The sequence below is a fragment of the Haplochromis burtoni genome, unplaced genomic scaffold (assembly GCF_018398535.1).
Source record: "Haplochromis burtoni strain Fernald_Lab_line unplaced genomic scaffold, NCSU_Asbu1 Contig_112, whole genome shotgun sequence".
Taxonomy (NCBI): Eukaryota; Metazoa; Chordata; class Actinopteri; order Cichliformes; family Cichlidae; genus Haplochromis; species Haplochromis burtoni.
In genome coordinates this window covers 457,247-476,526 of record NW_024582473.1, presented here as the reverse complement: position 1 = coordinate 476,526, position 19,280 = coordinate 457,247, and the positions used below count along the sequence as shown (strand labels likewise).

At 41.2% G+C, this 19,280-nt stretch overlaps 1 protein-coding gene across 1 annotated transcript in view; it reads right to left on the bottom strand.

The window, feature by feature from the left end:
* spon1b (spondin 1b) overlaps positions 1–17,552 on the bottom strand; it is a 112,808-nt gene extending 95,256 nt beyond the window's left edge. The window contains exons 1-2 of the mRNA XM_005928359.3: positions 16,956–17,552; positions 15,591–15,697 (exon numbers count right to left, since the gene is read on the bottom strand). Of these exons, the coding sequence (XP_005928421.1) occupies positions 15,591–15,697; positions 16,956–17,181 (333 nt within the window). The 5' untranslated portion in view covers positions 17,182–17,552. The remainder of the gene's footprint in view (positions 1–15,590; positions 15,698–16,955) is intronic.
* Between the last annotated feature and the right edge of the window lie 1,728 nt (positions 17,553–19,280).

Genomic DNA, 19,280 nt, shown 5'->3' with positions numbered 1-19,280 from the left:
AAACACAGTTATATTTAAAAGTCGATTCAGGATTTAATGAATTGATATCGCTTTATTCAAGCTACTCACCTCCCACTTCCACCTGCACTTTCAACTGGACCACGGCCAATCAGAGAGGTCCCGCCCCTTACTATCTCTGATTGGTTTAGTCCACGATAGGGGCATAATGTGTGTCTGTCGTTGACCACAGGGAAGGTTGCAGATGTTTTTGTTTTTTTTTGCTACCCGAACATTTGGTCGCACAGGTGCAACCAAATATCTTTTTTAGTCGCACCACTAAAAAATTTGGTCGCATTTGCGACCAAATTGGTTGCACTCTAGAGCCCTGTTTCTAGTTAGAGAAATTTAAGAGGCTTATCCCTCAAAACTGTAAATACAAAAAGTTGCACAAAATAGTTTCTCACCACAGGAAATTTATTTTGAGTGTCGCCATAGTTTTATTTTTGAAATACACCAATTTTTATATACTGCAGGCAAAAAGAAAATAAATATTATAATGCAAATTTGCAAAAAAAACAAAACAGCATATGCATCAAAATAAACTATTTCCAGCAGTGCAATATGAGTCCTAAGCATCCGAGAAATGACACAGAAAGTCATAAAGTCAAACATAACTTTTAAAAACACCAGTACAGGCTCATAAGGCCCTGATGGTAAAAAACTACATTTCTGCAAAATGGCGTCAATTCCGGTTTCCAGGACATGGCGGACATGCAATAGTTCGCGCTGATGGACATAGGAAGTGTTTCAAACAGCTGATCGGATCGGCAAAGCGTGTTTCTGGAATATTATGTTTTTGTTGCTGCAAGTGCTTTTTATGCAGTTTTTGCAAAGCTATATATGTGGAAAGAAACTGTGACCTAGGACAAGCTGATGGCATAAGATGTAAGTACAACTCCTCCGGTTTCATATGCAAAAAAAATTATTGCGCTAGCTTATGTGGTTGCACTGCTACCTGGATTTAAAAATAGTTACGCAAAACGGAGCGTGCCTCCTCCGACCGGCTTTAATCACTACTTTTTAGCCAACAGGCTTCAGTTCATCTCTAGATGGTTAAAACACACCTTCTTAGATGAACCCTGGATAGATGTAGAACAGGCACTATGTAATAATCTAGAAATTTCAGACCTACCATTTATCAGCTCAAACATCAAACAACATGAATGCTTTAAAAGCATCAACATCAGCTCTTCTCTAACAGCATGGTGGGAGTTTCTAAAAATAACACTGTCAATTTTATCTGCAACCTAGACATCCACATTACTCACACTCTCACATAACACATACATATAGGGCCTTGGGGGTGGGCACGTTTTACAGCATCCAGAGGATGGTCGGTGTATTCCAACCCACCTCTGGCGCTGGTGCCCTACCCTCAATTTTAAATGCATTTAGACACTAAGGGTTTTCGGGAGGAGCCATGCTGATCTCTGAGAGGAAGCAGGAACCATGCTCTCCTGTGTTTTAAATGCACTTTAGAACAGACACACAGCAACACTACATATGAGCAGGCGGAGGGAGGTTTGGGGTCTTCACTCACCCCCGTTCTGTTAACCGTCAGGGCTGGGGGGCTGGGAGGAGGTGCTGGCCGTCAGATTGGGGTCTGGGATGCGGGGCCTCCCTGCTACTGCAGATAAGGAGGCAGTCTGCTTTTCTCCACCACAGAGAGAAGGGTTAAATCTCCTGGGTCCGGGTACCCCCACCCCCAGAGGGACAAACCATACCCGGACGTGGGATATAGAGTATGTTTGGGGAGTGTGAATGTGTGTACAGTGTCTATTTGTGTCTGTCTCCACGTCGGGTGAGTGCAGAGTATTTGTTTGTGTATATAGGGGTGGGAATGCACGTTTGTGTCTGCCTCTGGGCCTGAGGCCCGGTCCTCTCTGGCACAGCTGGCTGCCAGCAGAGCCCGCGGGCACGTCACTGCAACCCCCTCTGGCCTCTGCTCCGTGGCTGCTGGGTGACCTCTCGTTTGGGGCTCTCCTCAGCTCTTCCCAGGAGGGTGGCACGGTTGCCCCCCTGGTGGTCCTCCTTGGGTCCTCGTATTCTGGGGCCTCTGGATGTCTGGGGCCTGGATCTCCTCCATACCTGCTTCATGCCGGGGGACGGGGCTATGGCTCCCCACACTCCCTAGCAGATCGTTACATGGAGAAACCTTTTGAGTGTGCTGAGCCACACAGGTGTGCACACAGGTGTACACACGGGTGTTCACAGACACAAACTACACCTTTCTTGGCTGCTGCCTCAAAGCACATTGTGCGCTGTCAATCTTGCGTGCTGCACAATAACATGTAATATTTAGTATCTACTGTTATCTACTGTTAGCTAGTTTATTGTGATGGTGTTGTATTTATTATGTTGCTCTTTTTTGCTCGTTTTCTCTTCTGTTCTTTCTTATCTCCATACAGGTGATCCACGTGTTTTGCTTGTGTTTCTTTTTTTTTCTTCCCCACTTTCTCACCATCTCTTCTCCCCTCTATTTTTCTTTCTCTCCCTCTCTCCCAGTCATGTCTGTCCCATCTGTAACAACCGAAAATAAAATAAAATAAATACATAATTATAATAAAGGTCAATCAAATGGACCAATATGGCAAGGCCATGATGATCCAATTGGTAAATCCGCTTGGCATCTTTCTTGGCCTTCAGGCAACAATTCTGATGGCTAAAGATACAAACGGGACAGGCAAAAAACAAAAAACAAACCAAAAAAACTTTTCTTTCCGGGAAGCCAGAACACAAGAATACGCTTATAGTATAAGTTGATGCACAGAATGAGAGGTCTCATCTTCATCACACGGCAAGAAAAATGAAATGTTTCATGTATTATATGATGGTGAAAACAGAGTGTAAATTTAGTTTTAATATGATTTGTTTTACCATTTATGCTTAATCTTAAGACAATATCAGAAGCAGTTTTGATGACATTGACAATTGCTGCTTTTTGCTACTCGGAATCACAGAAATGACACCAGTTTGGGCTGAAAGCAAAGTTGTGGGAAAGCAGACAATTTGAGAGTCCCTGAGAGAGGCTTTGGATAATAACAAACTTGTGTATTCATGACATGTGTAGCACAGTCCCTTCGGTACTTGGACCTTGTCAGACATTTTAATAGACTAAACACACACAAAAAACAAAAGCACACATCCACACATGACCTCTGACCTAGTAGCTAGCATTCTACAGCTGCTTCGCCTCAACAATAACAATGACCTAACATCCAGTCCCAAAGTCCTGAGGACAAAAAGAGGGAGACAAGAGTCACAGACTCTCTTCTTCATTGGGTTGAGAGAAAGGCAGAGTTTTTTGACAGAGGAATCTAAACATATATTAAGAATAACGAGGTGGATTCAAAACAGAACATGTACAAGGATGGCGCAAAGATGCAGTCTAGACATGAGGAAAACTCTGCTTAATTTCTGTAACAGTGCTGGTGAACATTTAACATTGAGAGAAAGAGCACAACAGTGCTACAGAGTGTGTGATCCTCCTCATGTTATATCAGATTGGTTTGCCTATCAGACAGCACTGCAGTCTGTTTACAATAGAAGCACAATTCACTTTCCACAATGTTTAGGAGTTATTGATGGGAATTTTTGTCCATTCGTTCAGAAGCTGCATAGACTTCCGAACAGAGGTCAGGATTCTGTGCAGGCCAGTAGAGTTCTTCTAGACTAAACTCACTCATCCATGTCTTTATGGACCTTGTTTTGTGCACTGGTGCGCCGTCCTGTTGGAACAGGAAGGGTCCATCCCCAAAGTGTTCACACAAAGTTGGGAGGAGGCGATTTTCCAAACTGTCTAAGTATGCTGAAGCGAGTTCTTAAGAGTTCCTTTCACTTGAACTAGGAGGCTGCTACTTCGTGGCTGAGTTGCTGTCTTTCCACTTTCTTATAATACCACTAACAGTTGAATGTGGAATATTTAGTAGTGAGGAAATTTCATAACTGGGTTATAAAAGGTATCATCCTATCTGCCGGAATTCACTGAGCTCCTGAGAGCAACCAATTCTTTTACAAATGTTTGTAGAAGCAGTCTGCATGCCTAATCACTTCCACTGGGACACCAGAATTCAATCATTTGGGTGGGTGAGTCAATACTTTTGGCATATAGTGTACATTATAGGTTAAAACATATCCCATGCATATTTAAGACAGTTACGTCTTAACCCAACCCAAAACAAGTCAAGATAGATATTTCAGATTGTCAAAGTGAACACAGGGAAGACCCAGTCCAAATTTAGGTAAGGAAAAAGCACCTGGGTCAAGAAAGTTAATTTCCATGTCAAGACAGAATTTTCAGGCCAAGGTCAACTGTAACTCATAATGGCAGTTCTCGTCTGCTCTCTGTCTGAAGAGTGAGTGAACTTGCTAACTCTGCAGAGTAAAGTGAAGACTGCCTTCAGATACTTAATTTGCATGCAAATGCACATGCTCTAATTATAAGGGGAACTTGTCCCTGCTTGCCTTCTACTTTAGTGGTGTAAGTGCAACAAGATGCTAAAATCATAGTTGGACAAAGGATGGCTGTGGTGCTACCCGAGATCTATGTCAGAAAGACAAGAATACAGTTTTCTCATTTCTAAATGTGAATCTTCAAGTTGACTTTAAAGGTTGATCCACAGAAATGACATCATTCACTGTTTCTCAAGTTGGAAACTGTAGCACTTTAACCTCATTTTATCCAGGCTGAAATACAACTTTCAGAGCATTTAATATCCAGCATGACTACCTTGCAAACTTTTCAAAACACTCATTCCACCATTGATCTATTCAGCGTTTACACTGCATAATGAGCCTTTTATTATGGCCTAAAGAACAGATCAAAAATGAATGCATCACAGCAGTGCTTATTTTCAGAACAGTGCTGTCATGTTGACCCAGCGCTTTACTCAGCATCACGGTCATGTCTTGTTTTGTTTTGTTTTTTTAATACTTAAAAAAAAAATTAATTCTAACCAGACAGTTTGTTAAGTTGATGCTTTTAACTGTTTGTAAAACATATATATAATCAGCCAATCACATGGCAGCAACTCTGTACATTGAAGGGGAAGAAAGGTGATTTAAGTGACTTTGAACATCGTTGGTCTCAGACAGACTTCTCTGAGTATTTGAGTATTTCAGAAACTACTGACATACTGAGATTTTCCCATGCTACCATTTCTAGAGTTTACAGAGAACAGTCTGAAAAGGAGAAAATGCCCAGTGACTGCAGGTCTTTAGGCTAAAATACCTTCACGATGTTAGAGGTCAGGAGAATGGTCAAACTGCTTTACGCTGATAGGAAGGCAACAGTAAGACAAATAAACCCTGGTTACAGATGAGTTATACAGAAGACCATCTCTGCATGCACAACACATCAAATCTTGAAGCAGACGAACTACAGCGTTGGATGCCACGCCTGTCGGGTAAAAACAGGATACTGAGGCTACAATTTGAAAAAGCTGACCAGATTTGGACAACAAAAAATTGGAAACATTTTGCCTGGTCTGATGTTCTGCTGCCACATTTGGATTGTAAGGTCAAAAATTGACATAAATAACATAAAACCGTGGCTCCATCCTGCCCTGTATTAACAGTTCTGGCCGGAGGTGATGCTCAGTTGGTAACCCTAGTACCAGATGAGCATTGTTTAAAGATGACAGTATTGTTGTTGACCATGTGCATCCTTTTATGATCACAGTGTGCCCATCACCTGATTGCTACGTCCAGTGTGATAATATGCCATGTAACAAAGTCCAAACCTGATAAAGAACAGTTGGGACTGGTGGACCAGCAGATTCACATCATGGTAATGGAGTTGAAAAACATGCAGCAACTGTGGGATACGATCATGTCAATATGAAGTGCTATGCTAAAAAGGGCAAGTCCCAAGTCTGGAAAAGGACACAGTTAAGAGAGATAAATGAAATGCCACTTCAAGATAATCTAATGTTAGAAGTCAAGAAGGTTAAGGTCACAAGTAAAGACTCCAGTCTGAAACACTGGCTTTAAAGTCACTGCACGAAAAACAGTCTGAAGACAGGCGAGTCTTAAATTAAGACAAGTATGCAAATCTGCAACTGCACTAATCGCAGTGAGGCTTTAAGTCCAGACAATAACATCCCCATTACGGACAGCCTTGTAGAAGAACAACTACTTACACAGTGGTGATATTTCTGTCATGACTATTCTGTAAACAGTAAAGCTACTAACAAGTCAGACACATTGAATGTTCAACCCATATTGTTCAATCACCCAAAATGTGCAAGCAATGGAAAGACCCTGAAAGAACGAGTGAAGGCGTGTGAGAAGACTCGCAAAGCAGCATTTATTTTCACTGCACACCCCGATGTCTACGAGTGTCCACGCCACGGTTTGTCTGTCTCAATCTCGCTCTCTCAATCTCTTGCTCCATGTTGAGACAGTAAACACAGATGCTTCAGAGTCCCTGCACAAGCAAACGCAGAACTGTGCTTACACACACACACACACACACACACACACACACACACACACACACACACACACACACACACACACACACACACGCACACACACACACAAAACAAAGAGACAGAGAGCTCAAGACAGACAATGCAAACCCACGATCCCCAGAGAAATCTGACAATAAGAGTGATATTAGTGTGCAATGCTGTGCGTGTTGGTGTTTTTTTTTTTGGTTTCGGTTGGTGTGTGCACAGACTTTGCAAGTTAGTAATTAAATGCAAAGCAGTTACAAAGGAATGAATACAGTTAAAACCTTTGGGACTTGAGTGCAAAGATAAAACTTTTCAGAGGAAAAACATAAGCAGACAGAAAGATAGATTGAAATGTCACGTCAACACTTGAAGACGAGCTTATTTCAGAAAGTAACAAAGTTCTCTTGTCTTGATGAAGACCTCGGAGGCACCGACATTTTGCCTTGAGCTTTCCATCAATCAAAGCTGTGCTATTACTGCAGAACACCGCCGAGATCTTGGGGCTATCACCAATATTGCATCATATTACATTTTTTGTCTGAGCCACCCAACCAAGGGAGAAGTGTCACAAATCCAAACAGCTACTCTGTAAAAGAAAAAGAAAAAAATCAGACATATGTGTGTGTGTGTGTGTGTGGCTCTATTTCCTAGCAAATGGAGCCAATTCTGTGGCTTTTGGCATTCAATTACACAAAATAACACTGAAAAAGAGGGAGTGCATTGTTCATTGGGTCTATTTCATATTAAAAAAAAGCCCCAAAGCTCTTTTTAAAATCTCCTTCTTTTACAGTGATATCCACATTTATAGAGCACTAATGGTTTGCGGGGGTCATTTCAGAGAAACTCTTAAAACCGTTTTGCTGTCACAGAGATCAGACCAAAGAGTCTTCATCTCTTGTTTGTGTTCATGCACACTAGAAATGGTCTGCCAGGTTTTTTATGAAGTCTCAAATGATTTGCTTCCTGCCCTTCTTTCAGTTTGTTGTGTTCTCTTTTCTCACATTATTGACATGTGGCGATAAAAGCGCTGAAAACATCAGACAAGTCTGTCGCCTTGACAAAACAGCATATTTAGGGGGCACACTTAATGACTGACCCACAGTAAAAAGACTTTGTATGACAGAAAACTGTTTTTAACCTGTTTCTCGAACTTAATTATATAGTCACTGACTTTTCGATCTCTACAAATATACATTTGCATATCAATGTGCAGAATCTGTAGGCAGCAGGCAAAATCCCGGTACTGCAAGCTTTCTGGGTACTCTCTATATGAAATCATGGGCCATAATGCAACCACAAAAACCCTTGGCTTTAATATCACAGTAGATTTTGAAGAATGTATTTGCATTGTTACACTCAGGCTGTAAACAATGACCGGCACACAAACAGGAAGTCTTGACCTGGATGCTTTGATGATGTTAGATATCAAATATCTGAATATGTGATGGTTACACAGGAAGACTCATTGCTTCTGGTGACAGCACTCAGTGACAAGTCATCAGATGATAACCAATGGGTTACCAGATTGCTGGCTTCGCTTCCATGGTAACCAGCTGTTTCATTCTGTGTATGCGTGAATCTGGAGAAGTTAAAACCAACAAAAATAACTAAATAAATACATTTAAAAACAGAACATTAGACTTTTTCAGTAAGTTACCTCTATATATCAGTCAGTAAGCAGCTGACCTTAGTTTTAGTCAAACAAAATCTCTGGTACAATGAACATTAAGCATATACAAACAGTTCAAATGGGAGGAACATAAAAGGTGAATAACTGTATGAAAGGTTACTGGTTTTTTCCAAATGGCAGAAAGCCTCGCCTAGAGTCCATGGTAGCAATTTAACTTGAATAATACCTTATCCAGTCATTTTTCTAACAGATAAACATGTTTAATATGCATATTCATTGAGTCCCTTTGTGTATGTATGTATGTGCCTGTCTTCCAACCTCTTTTGGCCCACAGAGATTGTTTAGGCTATTGCCAGCACGAAACAGCATGAACAAACTATACAGGCTCCTGCACAGACCCAAAGTGAGTCACAGAGAGTGGAGACCACTGCAGTCACCCTCGATCACTTTTTCCTTCCAAACACTAAAAATGGAAGTGGTGATATTTTCCGTGACAGCAAGCAGTGGCAATTAGCTTTTCCTTTTGGAAGTAATTTTGCCTGAGCTATTATTCCAATAATGTAGATTAAACCACAATTTCACACAATACTGTGTCATTAGGAATTTGTCAAGTCGGGGGAAATCTTTGGATCCTAATGGTCTTCATTTTTGGAGCTTCGTTGCGCTATTTTTTGCACACAACTTCCCAGCGATCGACCGTCAGTCAAACAGTGTAATTAGTATAATGTCAGAGGGCGAAACTTTACTTCAAAAGAAGAAGAAGAGTTTAATTGCAAGACCTGGTACCTCTATTTTGTGTTCCATCAAACAAGCTATTCACTGGTTGTTTTGCAGTGGTGTTGCTGCAGTAGTGTTTTCTATTATTGGTTTTGGGGTCCAATATGTTTTTCTGGTTTATCAGCAAATAAAATGTCAAAAACAACCAATGTATCAATAAGGAAATATTACCAGTTTGGTAATCGCTTATAACAAAAATCTAAGCATGAGCACATAATATTTTGATTTAGGTAATAAAAATAAAAAATAGCGCTTTGGGTGTGCATATGTTAGAGGACAGTGATGTATGTTTTTTCTCTTTTAGGCTACTTTTCTCTTGTATTGTATCCTGAACACTGAAATATCCGTCACAAAGCTTCTAATATGAAGTGTTTTTGATGTTTGAACCTGTTTGAATAACATCGTTCAGGTGTCACTAAATGTAATTTGGGAGTTTGTAGAAACATTAGTGGATCTCCTGTTTGTTGCCCATAGCTGGCTGTGAATCAGATTATTGCCTTTGATTTTAATACATACCTGCAGCATTACACAGCATCCATAAACAAAGAGTGATATGTGCATTTGCAATAAAATCTTTTACGCCGGATGGATCAGAATCTGAAGGTAAATAATCCTGTGTTCTCTACGTTTTAAACATGTCAGCTGTTAAACAGACTCCAGATTTATTTGTCGGGAACGTTTGTAATAAAGCAGACACACTCTGGATGAATCCTATGTTCCATGTGAGCTGTCAGTTTTCATCTTCAGAATAGCCGCAGGACCCACACAGTCCCGTCAACGGCTGACTGTTAGCACTGTTGCCTCTCAGTAATGGCTCATTGGTCGTGGGTCCAAATCTAGGCTGGGTCCTTTCTGTATGTTCAGCTTCCTCCCAAAGACATGCATGAGGGTTAGGTTAGCTGGTGAGTCTAAATGGTTGTCTGCCAATATGAGCCCTGCAACATATGGCGCCTTTGCAGGGTATACCCCGCCTTCCTCTTAGTGCTTAAAATCTGATACTTTGTTACTTTTAATTTTACCAAATAATAATATGTGCCTGTGTTTTCAGTAGATTAGTTGCCCCCTCATCAGGGCTGCTTGTTGGCGACACATCAGATTTGTGCATTTCTTGATCGATGACATTAGTCATTGAAAAAAACTGACCCGTCTTGAAATTTTCAATACCTGTTGTGCATTGTAAGTCCGACTCCTGGCAATGCCATCTCTAGTTGTTCTTATAAGAGTGATGGTTGTGAGGAACCAAGTATGAGATCAGTTCTTTTTTTTGAAGATTAACCTACTGGGAACCAGTTTTTTTGTTGTTTAAGTTTAATCAGTGATGGAGCTGTAATTACTTATGCCAAATAAATATTTCCTGCGAGACAGATATTTAAAATTCACATTCATTGCAGCAGAATAAAGTTATCAGACACCAAAGTGCAGCAAATGCTCTTGCTCAGTATTTGGGTATTGCTTGAATAACCATAATGTTAGATTAATTGCGATGCAGATTTGCATAACGATCATTTATTTATATGTTTTGGATGGCTATAAAATGCCCTAAAATGATATGTCACCTACTTCTGAGAATTCATTTTCTCAGACACTCGAAGAGCTAGAACTGAATCCCCAAAGAATCAAAGAGGCCTGTACTCATTGTCTTGATGCATAATGTATTTAATAAGTCTTAATCAGAGCAGCGCGCATTATTTATGCAAACCTCAAGCATCTGAAGCAACCAGCTTGCCAGGCATAATAAATAGAAGTTGTGTAAACTCTTGGAAGTTCCTTGAAGTCAATAAGCACACAGTTGTCCTTGTAATCTTCTGCCCATCAGAAAACAGAGACGGGCTGTTAGAGGCGGTGCTTGGGCTTTGGGTGCTAACAGAAGCAATAATTACTGCAGGATTACTTTAGAGGGTGATTACACTACATATCAGGTCACCATCATTCCAACCCTGCACACATCCTTCACACCCTTTTCTTTATAGCTCTCCAAGTTCTACTTGGCTTGTGTAATTGCCTCTGTCTCAAGCCTATGGCTTTAAACGGATTGAGTTTGTTTATCCCCAGCTAAACTCAGAACCCCGGATAATCTGTGCAAGAAAAAAAGAAGAAGATAATATCTCCCGTCTGCTCAACGCTTCGCTTATCCAAACAAGCTCCGTTTGTCTCCCTGAGCAATAACACGTTGCTGGCCTAGATAAATATGACCCACGTCCCACAGTAACACAAGGAGGGCTGGGAAAAACACACACGCAGTCCCACTCTTATACCCGTATGCCCATTCAGCGCATGTATAAGCACAAAGGCACACATTTCAGAGCAGACAATGAGCGCCGGGTGAGTGCGATACAGAGTCTCCCTCACAGATGCACACTGGCAGCACATGTTCTCCAAGGTCTGACACATTAAGGCAGAAGTCTTTTAATGGTAGTAATGGGGACAAAGAGAAGATTATTGCTTAAGCAAAAAAACTATGAGCAGCAGCTCTCAGTTTTAGTGAAGCAGCAGGCGGGCACATTCCAGGACAGCTGCCAGAGACAACGGAGCACCGGAGAGCAAGGAGAGAGAACAGCCGTACAGGGAAACACAACTGTGTTCATTTGGCTTCTCTTTCTATGCGCAATAACAATCATGACTTTGCAGAACTAGCAGCATAATTAACTTGAGGAAAATAAAGTTGTGCATAACTCATTTCAAGTATTATTATGTAAACCTCAATGATAAAGAGAAGCCTGGCTTGATGGATTTAGGTCATTTAGATAAAAAGCCAGACTCACTGTCATGCTGCATCTTCTCTTATCGACCCACTATTATAAAATGGGACACAAAGGACAGCATATTTAATGAATGAAGTCATCTTAATAACTTGTTTCTGTTACCAAGTGAATCCAAAGTAAAGTTTGCATTTGGATAATCAAGTGAACTATGCTAGGTATCTGTTTTTCAACCCCCACATTAACTTTTCAGAATTTTTCCAAACCAAGCAGTCTTGACAAGGTTTTGACAAGAGCTTATCTCATTGGTCCTTAATCATTTCCCACATTTTTGGGAAAAGTGGAAATCACAACTGTCAATTAAAGAACAAAGAGAATCTGATGGATTCTACCAATATGTATCAAACAGATTGCAAAGGCAGATTGTCAACTTTAATTCAGTTCAAGCTCAGCCCACACTGTTCCAGTTTCTGCTCTCTGCCTACTCCCTGGTATCAGCTTCACTCCAGACTCTGCTGGGACTCTGAGGTTGAGACAGGGAGGTGCAAGGAGCAGAAATCACACAGAAGTTTGAACTGTTTAAACCAAAAAGCTAGTTAGCTGAACTGCATGACTGCCCAGCTGAATTAGATGTCACCGAATGTCCTTCATCTGAATTCAGACAAAACCAAGGTCCTATTGGGAGCGACCAAACAATGTGGGGTGTTTCTGGAATCTTTGTTTTCCTACAAGCTGGTTTGTGAGCTAGAAAGAAAAATCCACATTTATAAAGTTTACTTTTTCTGCCTTAAGAGGTTTTCACAACACTTTCATCCTCAAGAACTCAATTTTTCAGACCAGCACACAGCTAGTTTCAACAGTTGGTGTTTTTCTCTTTCGTGTTCAATGTTTTTAATGGATGACTTTTTTGGGGGTGTGTGTTGTTGTTTATCCTCTGGCTGCTGTTTGTCATTTATCATTTGCAAAGAATGTTCATTAAAAATGTTCTTGTTTGAGAAGTTGGATAACAAACCTAGAGGCAACTCTGCTGCAGGAGGCAAAGACAGGCATGTGAGACTTCACACTATATAGAATTACCAGAGCAAAAGCAGCCCAGTAAATGAACCAATGAACCAGTAAACAAATATATTAAGTATCAGTTCAATCTCTCCCTCTCTTTTAGTCTCTGCGGGGCAGAACAAATGACTGTGAATTAACAATTCACCTGAAGAATGTTGGAAAAAACAGATATTTCAGCAAAGCCTGGACATTTTTATGCATTTCTTTAAAAATATGCTTTAAAAGAAAACTAATGTCACAACATGGATTTATTTAAAAGTACATTTAAAGTTTGTCTATAAAAAATATAGAAATACAAATGGAATAATGTTCAGAATCACCTGTGTTTGGGACCCACCACAGTGTGCAGTGTGCAACCAAGAACCCAGGTTGCATGTGGGGGATGAACTGATAAGTGAAATTTTTATGTCTAGGTTTAATTATTTGTATTTTTTTAGCACCTTGAAGTGCATCTGCAGTATAAGAAATAAAGGTGTTTTTTTTTCTTCTCTTGAATCCTTTTGTCAGAGGTTCTAACTTGTGGGGCCAGCCCCACTGATGGGGTGCAGAAACACCGCAGGTGAGGCTTGGACAAACAGGTGGAAAATATAAAGTAAAGGTAAGGTGAAGGATTTTTTTTCTTAGAAAATAAACAGGCAAGGATTTCCTGACCGTTATTCAAGTAAAGTTCAATTTCAAACCGTCTTTTGTTGTTGTTTGATGTGAACTTTTTTGGGTGTTGATGTGAGGCAAGCTGGAAAAAGTGAGTGTCTTTAAATGAAGAACGGCAAATACGGCTCGTTTCAGACAAAGAGTGAACTAAGGGGCTGCACCAAGATGCTAACCCCAACTCGTCGCGGCAGATGGCCCCGCCCCTCCCTGAGCCTGGTTCTGCCAAAGGTTTCTTCCCACTGTCGCCAAAGTGCTTGCTCATAGGGGGTCATATGATTGCTTTACAATATAAAGCGCCTTGAGGCGACTGTTGTTGTGATTTGACACTGTATAAATAAAATTGTATTTAATTTAATTATATCCCAATTCATAAGAATTATTTTGGATTGTGATTCATGCAAAGCTACTGAGATAGCAGACAGCGTTAAGATTATTATAACAATCCTAAACACTGTATTTAGCTGAAGCATTATGTAGCCCTTAGTGATGTTTAGGAAGTTTAAAGACTGCCTCGCATACATCCATCTTTATTAGCACATTTGGTCGCCTGTGTCGCTGATTTGCTTATTCATTGCAATGACAAATGTTAATGTACAAAAAAGCTGTCAGTAAATACTAGAAATTCAATCACAGAAACAAAATTTCCCAAAAAAATGCATTTGAATGTGAAACTTAAATACATTTTTAAAAAGAGCACAACCAACAGACCTCTGTTTTCCAAGTTCAACAGAATGAGAAGCTGGGATTCCACCAGAGAAGCTGTTAGACCCACCTCTGTAGGGGGGTTAACAACCGATAGCCCACCATAAGGCATACTGTGTGTGTCAAAACCAGAACAACATAGGTCAAGCTTTTGCTGACTCAGTTTTCATATACACCGCTGCCAGAGCAGAGAAAGCGGTGACTGATTCAGCGTACCATAATTGGTAGTGGATGAATATCAGCGGAACAAGTTAAGGCAAACTGTGTTAAGTCATAGCACTTGCCTGAAACTTACTGTTTTAATTTTACTTGTGAAGGTCTTTAGTTCTACTAACTTTCGAGGCTCTTTCAGCCTGTTAGGCTGCATAAATAACAGTTAAAGGCTGTAGTAATCTAATTACATACATGAGCTAGTTTGTCAGCTTGTGCCTAAAAAACAGAAAACTCTCTGGTGATTAGGCCTGATGGGCAGATGGAGGCGGTGGTGGTGGAGTGGTCAGGAGTCACAATATTCTAATGGTTTGATTTTGTAGTGTGAAACCAGCAGCAGGAATAAGCATCGCACCACCCACATACTTGTTTTCATTTCAGTCACCGTCTGATAGCAGCTCAAAAAAAAAGCCACTTTTAAAAACATTGCTCTCCTTGTGGTCAAACTCTCCTCGGGGTGTCTTTAATTAGCGTGTTTTGAAGTAAATAAGACAAATGCTGAAGAAAAGAGAGAGAAGTCGTTCCGCACAGTGTTACGGATTTAAGATAACTGCTTCAAACGTGGGAAAGTTCATATATGATTGGCTGTGCAGATTCCAACTTTCACTCTTTCTACTGGGATCATCGGGTTTCCACTAAGCTGTTTAACCAAAGCCATGGAGGTCCAGCAAACACAGATGTTCCTAGCATGATTGAAATGGAAGCTTGTGGTTTAGGACAAAGAGATTGATAAATAACTGACACTCACTGGCTAAAACAAGTGGTTAAACCTTCTCAGTCCTCTCTTTAAACCCATGGTTACATGAAAGCGGCCTCTCGCTCATGTTTGGTAAGAGTCTGGTTAGGATCAGCATGTTGAAACACAGCTACAGATGTGTGTTCCTGTTTACACTGAGCAGGAGGTAATTGAGGAAGTCTGGCCCTCTCTTCAGGAGCTCTCTGCCGCTCAGTGGGAGTTGTGTTACTACTGAACCAAACATTTCACATCTCGCTCTCTTAACTCTCCCTATTTATCTCTTTTCTCTCCTTCCCTATATGCCTCTTTCTCTCCTCCTCTGCCTTCCCCTTCTTCCCCTGAAAGAAATATCTGCTATTTAGCAGGGAATGATGCCATGTCTGCCTCACCCTGTAAGAGCTGCACCAAAGCGGTAGCAAGAATCTCTTTCTTTTTCCACCACAACAGCTTTCTAGCTTCATCCAGGGAAGCTGTGTTGCATCTGTCAGCAATACCTCCTTTAACCTCCGTACCAGAAGACAGCAGGGAGCAGCTAAGTCGACTCCCATGTGCATTAAAGCATACAAATGAGTTCATCTTTTGGGAACTTTCCCAAGGAGCAAAGAGCACATTCGGTATGCAGCGATCCCACCTCCTTCCTCCTTCTCTCCACACCTGCTTAGCCTTACCTGGAACTGGCCGGTGTAGTCGTCATCTGTGGTGCCCTCTCTGCCCTCTTTAAGTGCGATGAGAGTGAAACCTCTGAAATAAGCAGGGCTGGTTGCCAGGAGGACCACTGTAAAAGATGTGTGCATTGAAACTCAACAATAACACAAAAGAGGCATTTACATTGTTACATCAGGGTCTTGCTGTTACAGAGGGTCACCCAGGGAAACATGTAAAAGCAGCACTCCTTTGAGTATTGGACTGATGTGGAAGAGTGAGGGATATAAATACTAGTTTAGCATCTCACAGCAGAATAAAAAAAGACTATAAAACTATAAATCTTTTTGGAGTTTTGTGTGGGGAACAGGCCAGGAACAGGAGCCAGATAATGAGATGTGGGTGAAATTTTATTTGGCTCAGCCTTACCTTGACTTTCATACTATTTGTCTTAAATTTGCTCCTGGCGCTGAGGAGAAGTGTCAATATTATCAGCTTTATCTGTTTGGTTTTTTTAGTCAACTTATTTCCTACTTAAGCACCATGAAGGCTGGGGGATATTTCTTCTTTGGTGGTGTCCTTCATAGGACCCTGATAGCTGATTAAAATTTAGACATGGATTGCTGAAATGTGGTGTCACAGCCTAAAACATTGCATGATCAGGGGTATGATCACAGCAGGGAGATTTTAAAACAAGGTGACCTTTTTTTCCTTTTCTTTTTTTACAATCCGTGTTTTAAATGCCTGCAGCAAAACTGCAGCACATCAGGTCACATCCAACACTCTTCCACTGGACTCATTTCAATTTTTAGAAAAAAAAAGAAGCTTTGGACTTAAAACATGCCAGTGAATTGTGATTACAATTGATTAGTGATTCTTCTAAACTCATCAACAATCTCTGTGCCACATGCCAAAGAGGCCTTTTTTGAAACGTGCTCATATTCATCTGATAGGTGGAGTTTAAATTTGTAGGGGTCAGCTTAATTGGAGCCAGATCTGTGTGAGTCTTCCTGTGGATACTTGTATGTTAGTGTGTGTTTGCGTCCATTTCCTGGCAACGAGAGAAGAGGAAGTGAATATAGGTCAGACATTATAACTCTAAGTATCCTTATCAAACCAGTACTCTCCCAGAAGGGGCCAGAGGAAGCAGACTGGGTTTGGAAAATTGCGTCCTTCAGGCTACAATTTTCTAATAAAATGTGATTGCTGTGGTCATTACCTTGATGCCAGTGAGAACATGTGATTACACATAGTTGTGGTTTTTGAAGTAAAACACAGCAGAAATTGCGAAGTACACGTGCCTCTGTTTCAACTTGACAAACAATCCACTTGCTAAATTTTCTGAGGTTTGCGCGCTAATTGCGCAAAGTGTCAAAACAAGCCAACTCTACCTCTGTAAGTGCTGCCAGGCCGGTAGGTATCCGGGTCTCCCTCCACTCTGAGCCTGAACTCATGGTGCCCATCCCTCCGGGTCCCGTGGGTCTGCGCCCGGAGGATCCGCCCGCAGTACCCGTCCGACCTCCCTCCGAAGGGCTCCTCCACGAACGCGATGGCGTTGCACACAAAACTCGAGACGAAATAGTACTGCAAAAGCAGCAGATGCAGATACATCCCCATCTCGGAACTGCAGCCCGGAGATGGAGCGTACGCTGGCAGTTCAATCAAAACAATACACAACCCAGCAGGGGAAAGGCGAAACAGCGGACAGAAGAACAGTTCCTGCCCCCTCCCCCGGGAACTCCCACTGAACTACGGCAGCGTCACAGTCAGTGGTAAAGGTGAAGAGAAGGAGACGAGTCCATCCTGAAGTGAGGAGAGCGCGCGTCTGGGGCGCACCACGGTAAAGCGGTCCTGAGAGGGGAGAGTGAATGAAGAGCTGCTGCCGCTGCTGCTGTTCCTAAATCAGTCAGTGGTGCTGATAGAGAGACTGAAAGCAGACTTGAAGGACTTGAGGGAAAGTCCAAACGGTAGCTTAATGAGGACCGTTTACCTCCCACCCTCCTTCCTCCGTTCGCCTGAAATACGCACAGTAACACTCAGTCTGTGTGGTTCTCGTGGGGGAAATTACAAATGTTTTGCCTGGTGGTCTAATGTAAAAACAGATTTTAAAGACTCTTAAAGACACCAGGAAGTCGTTACAACCGTAAAAGTCTAGTTACTTGCAAAGTGAAGCAGGAACAGACCTGTGAGTCTTTTTCCTGAAATGCTATGCGCATTTTATCCACATTGGCCCAATGTGAGCGATATCATTTGCTTCTTTCATGTACTTTGTGTATTTGTCCATTTGGCTGTAGTTTAATATGAATGACACATGTGACACATAAACACAACATTAAAGTCTCTGAAGCTTGACCGTCAGACAACAATGAACCGTAAAAATGCGTAAGTGATCATTTCAATTGCGTCATTCTCATCATAATTTATTTCACTGTTTTATTCCATCTTTCCCCCTCACACATCTAGTTCGTGTAAAGCACCAATTCATCTCCCTTTGCATCTACAAACACACTAACCACAACCGCTTTCTAATTATTTATGGAAGCCAGTCAGTTAAACCGGGAGGCAGCTTGTTCCGTCCAGCAGGTGACGCCAAAGTATCTTTGCGTCTTAAGCTACTTGGTAAACTTGTCACTCTTCTCATCACCGCACTTTTCTTCCATCTCGTCAAGTTTTATTATAGTATGGAGAAAAGTATGAGGGATTATGGAAATGCGGCGGGGTGTGGGTTTTAGGGCTCATATTAAATGTGTAGTTTGGACTCAGCTGAAGCAATAAGTTTAAGTTAGATGATATTTTGATCCATTTCCCTTTTTTTAATTTATCTTGTTCCTTTATGACATTTTACAGCCCTCATTTTATTCTGTCTGACATATAAAGCAACTCTGAGTAACTTTAATTTCTGCTTTTATTTAACCGATATCATCAATGACAGCTTTTTGGGAGAACACATGTACGCGTGGGTGTGTGTTTAAATAATAGATGACACACAGAATTGAGCTGGACAAAATAAACTTGTACTGAACTTGCATGCAATTATAATTGACATGTTGTATCTGCATGCCAAATATGTGTGCATGTGTTCATACCTAGGGAGTATTACCTAACTCAGAGTAGAGCTGGAAATAGTTAAATTAAACGGTATTGCCTGTGATAGAGCCCATCTGGAGGTACTCTGCTTTATAAGCTATCTGACGGATGTCTGACGTCTGTAGCAAAGCTTTGACCAAGATGTGGAGTCCGAACAACTCATCAGCCACTCAGAATGAAAACAGCCTGCTTGTATGCTAGCCAGAAACATTCCTGCAGTGAAACAAAGCTTTTCAGGAGAGAGTATTGGTGTAAAATGTCCTAGTCTGGTCCTCTGGAACATGTTTTTCTTAATACTGTAGAATAGCAAGAAGCAGTTTAATCTCATTAAGTATTTACATTAAATGTGGTTATGCAAGTTTTACCAGTGAAGGCAGAAGAATTCAGCAGAGTAGTAGTATGAAATGAGTTCCTTTGTCTCCTGACTATAAGTTAATACGAGAGTGTAAAATATCTCCTTTGTGTAAAAAGGAGCCTGTAGCCACTGCATCTGTCTTGTCTAGTCAATCTGCCTGCCTAAATAAGACTTGCATGAAGGTAATAAGGTTCTAATGCAGGAAGTATAGGCCAAAAGGGTGTATTAAATATGAAAATTGCACTGATCTTAGAGTGTGGAAGTCATTTCCTCT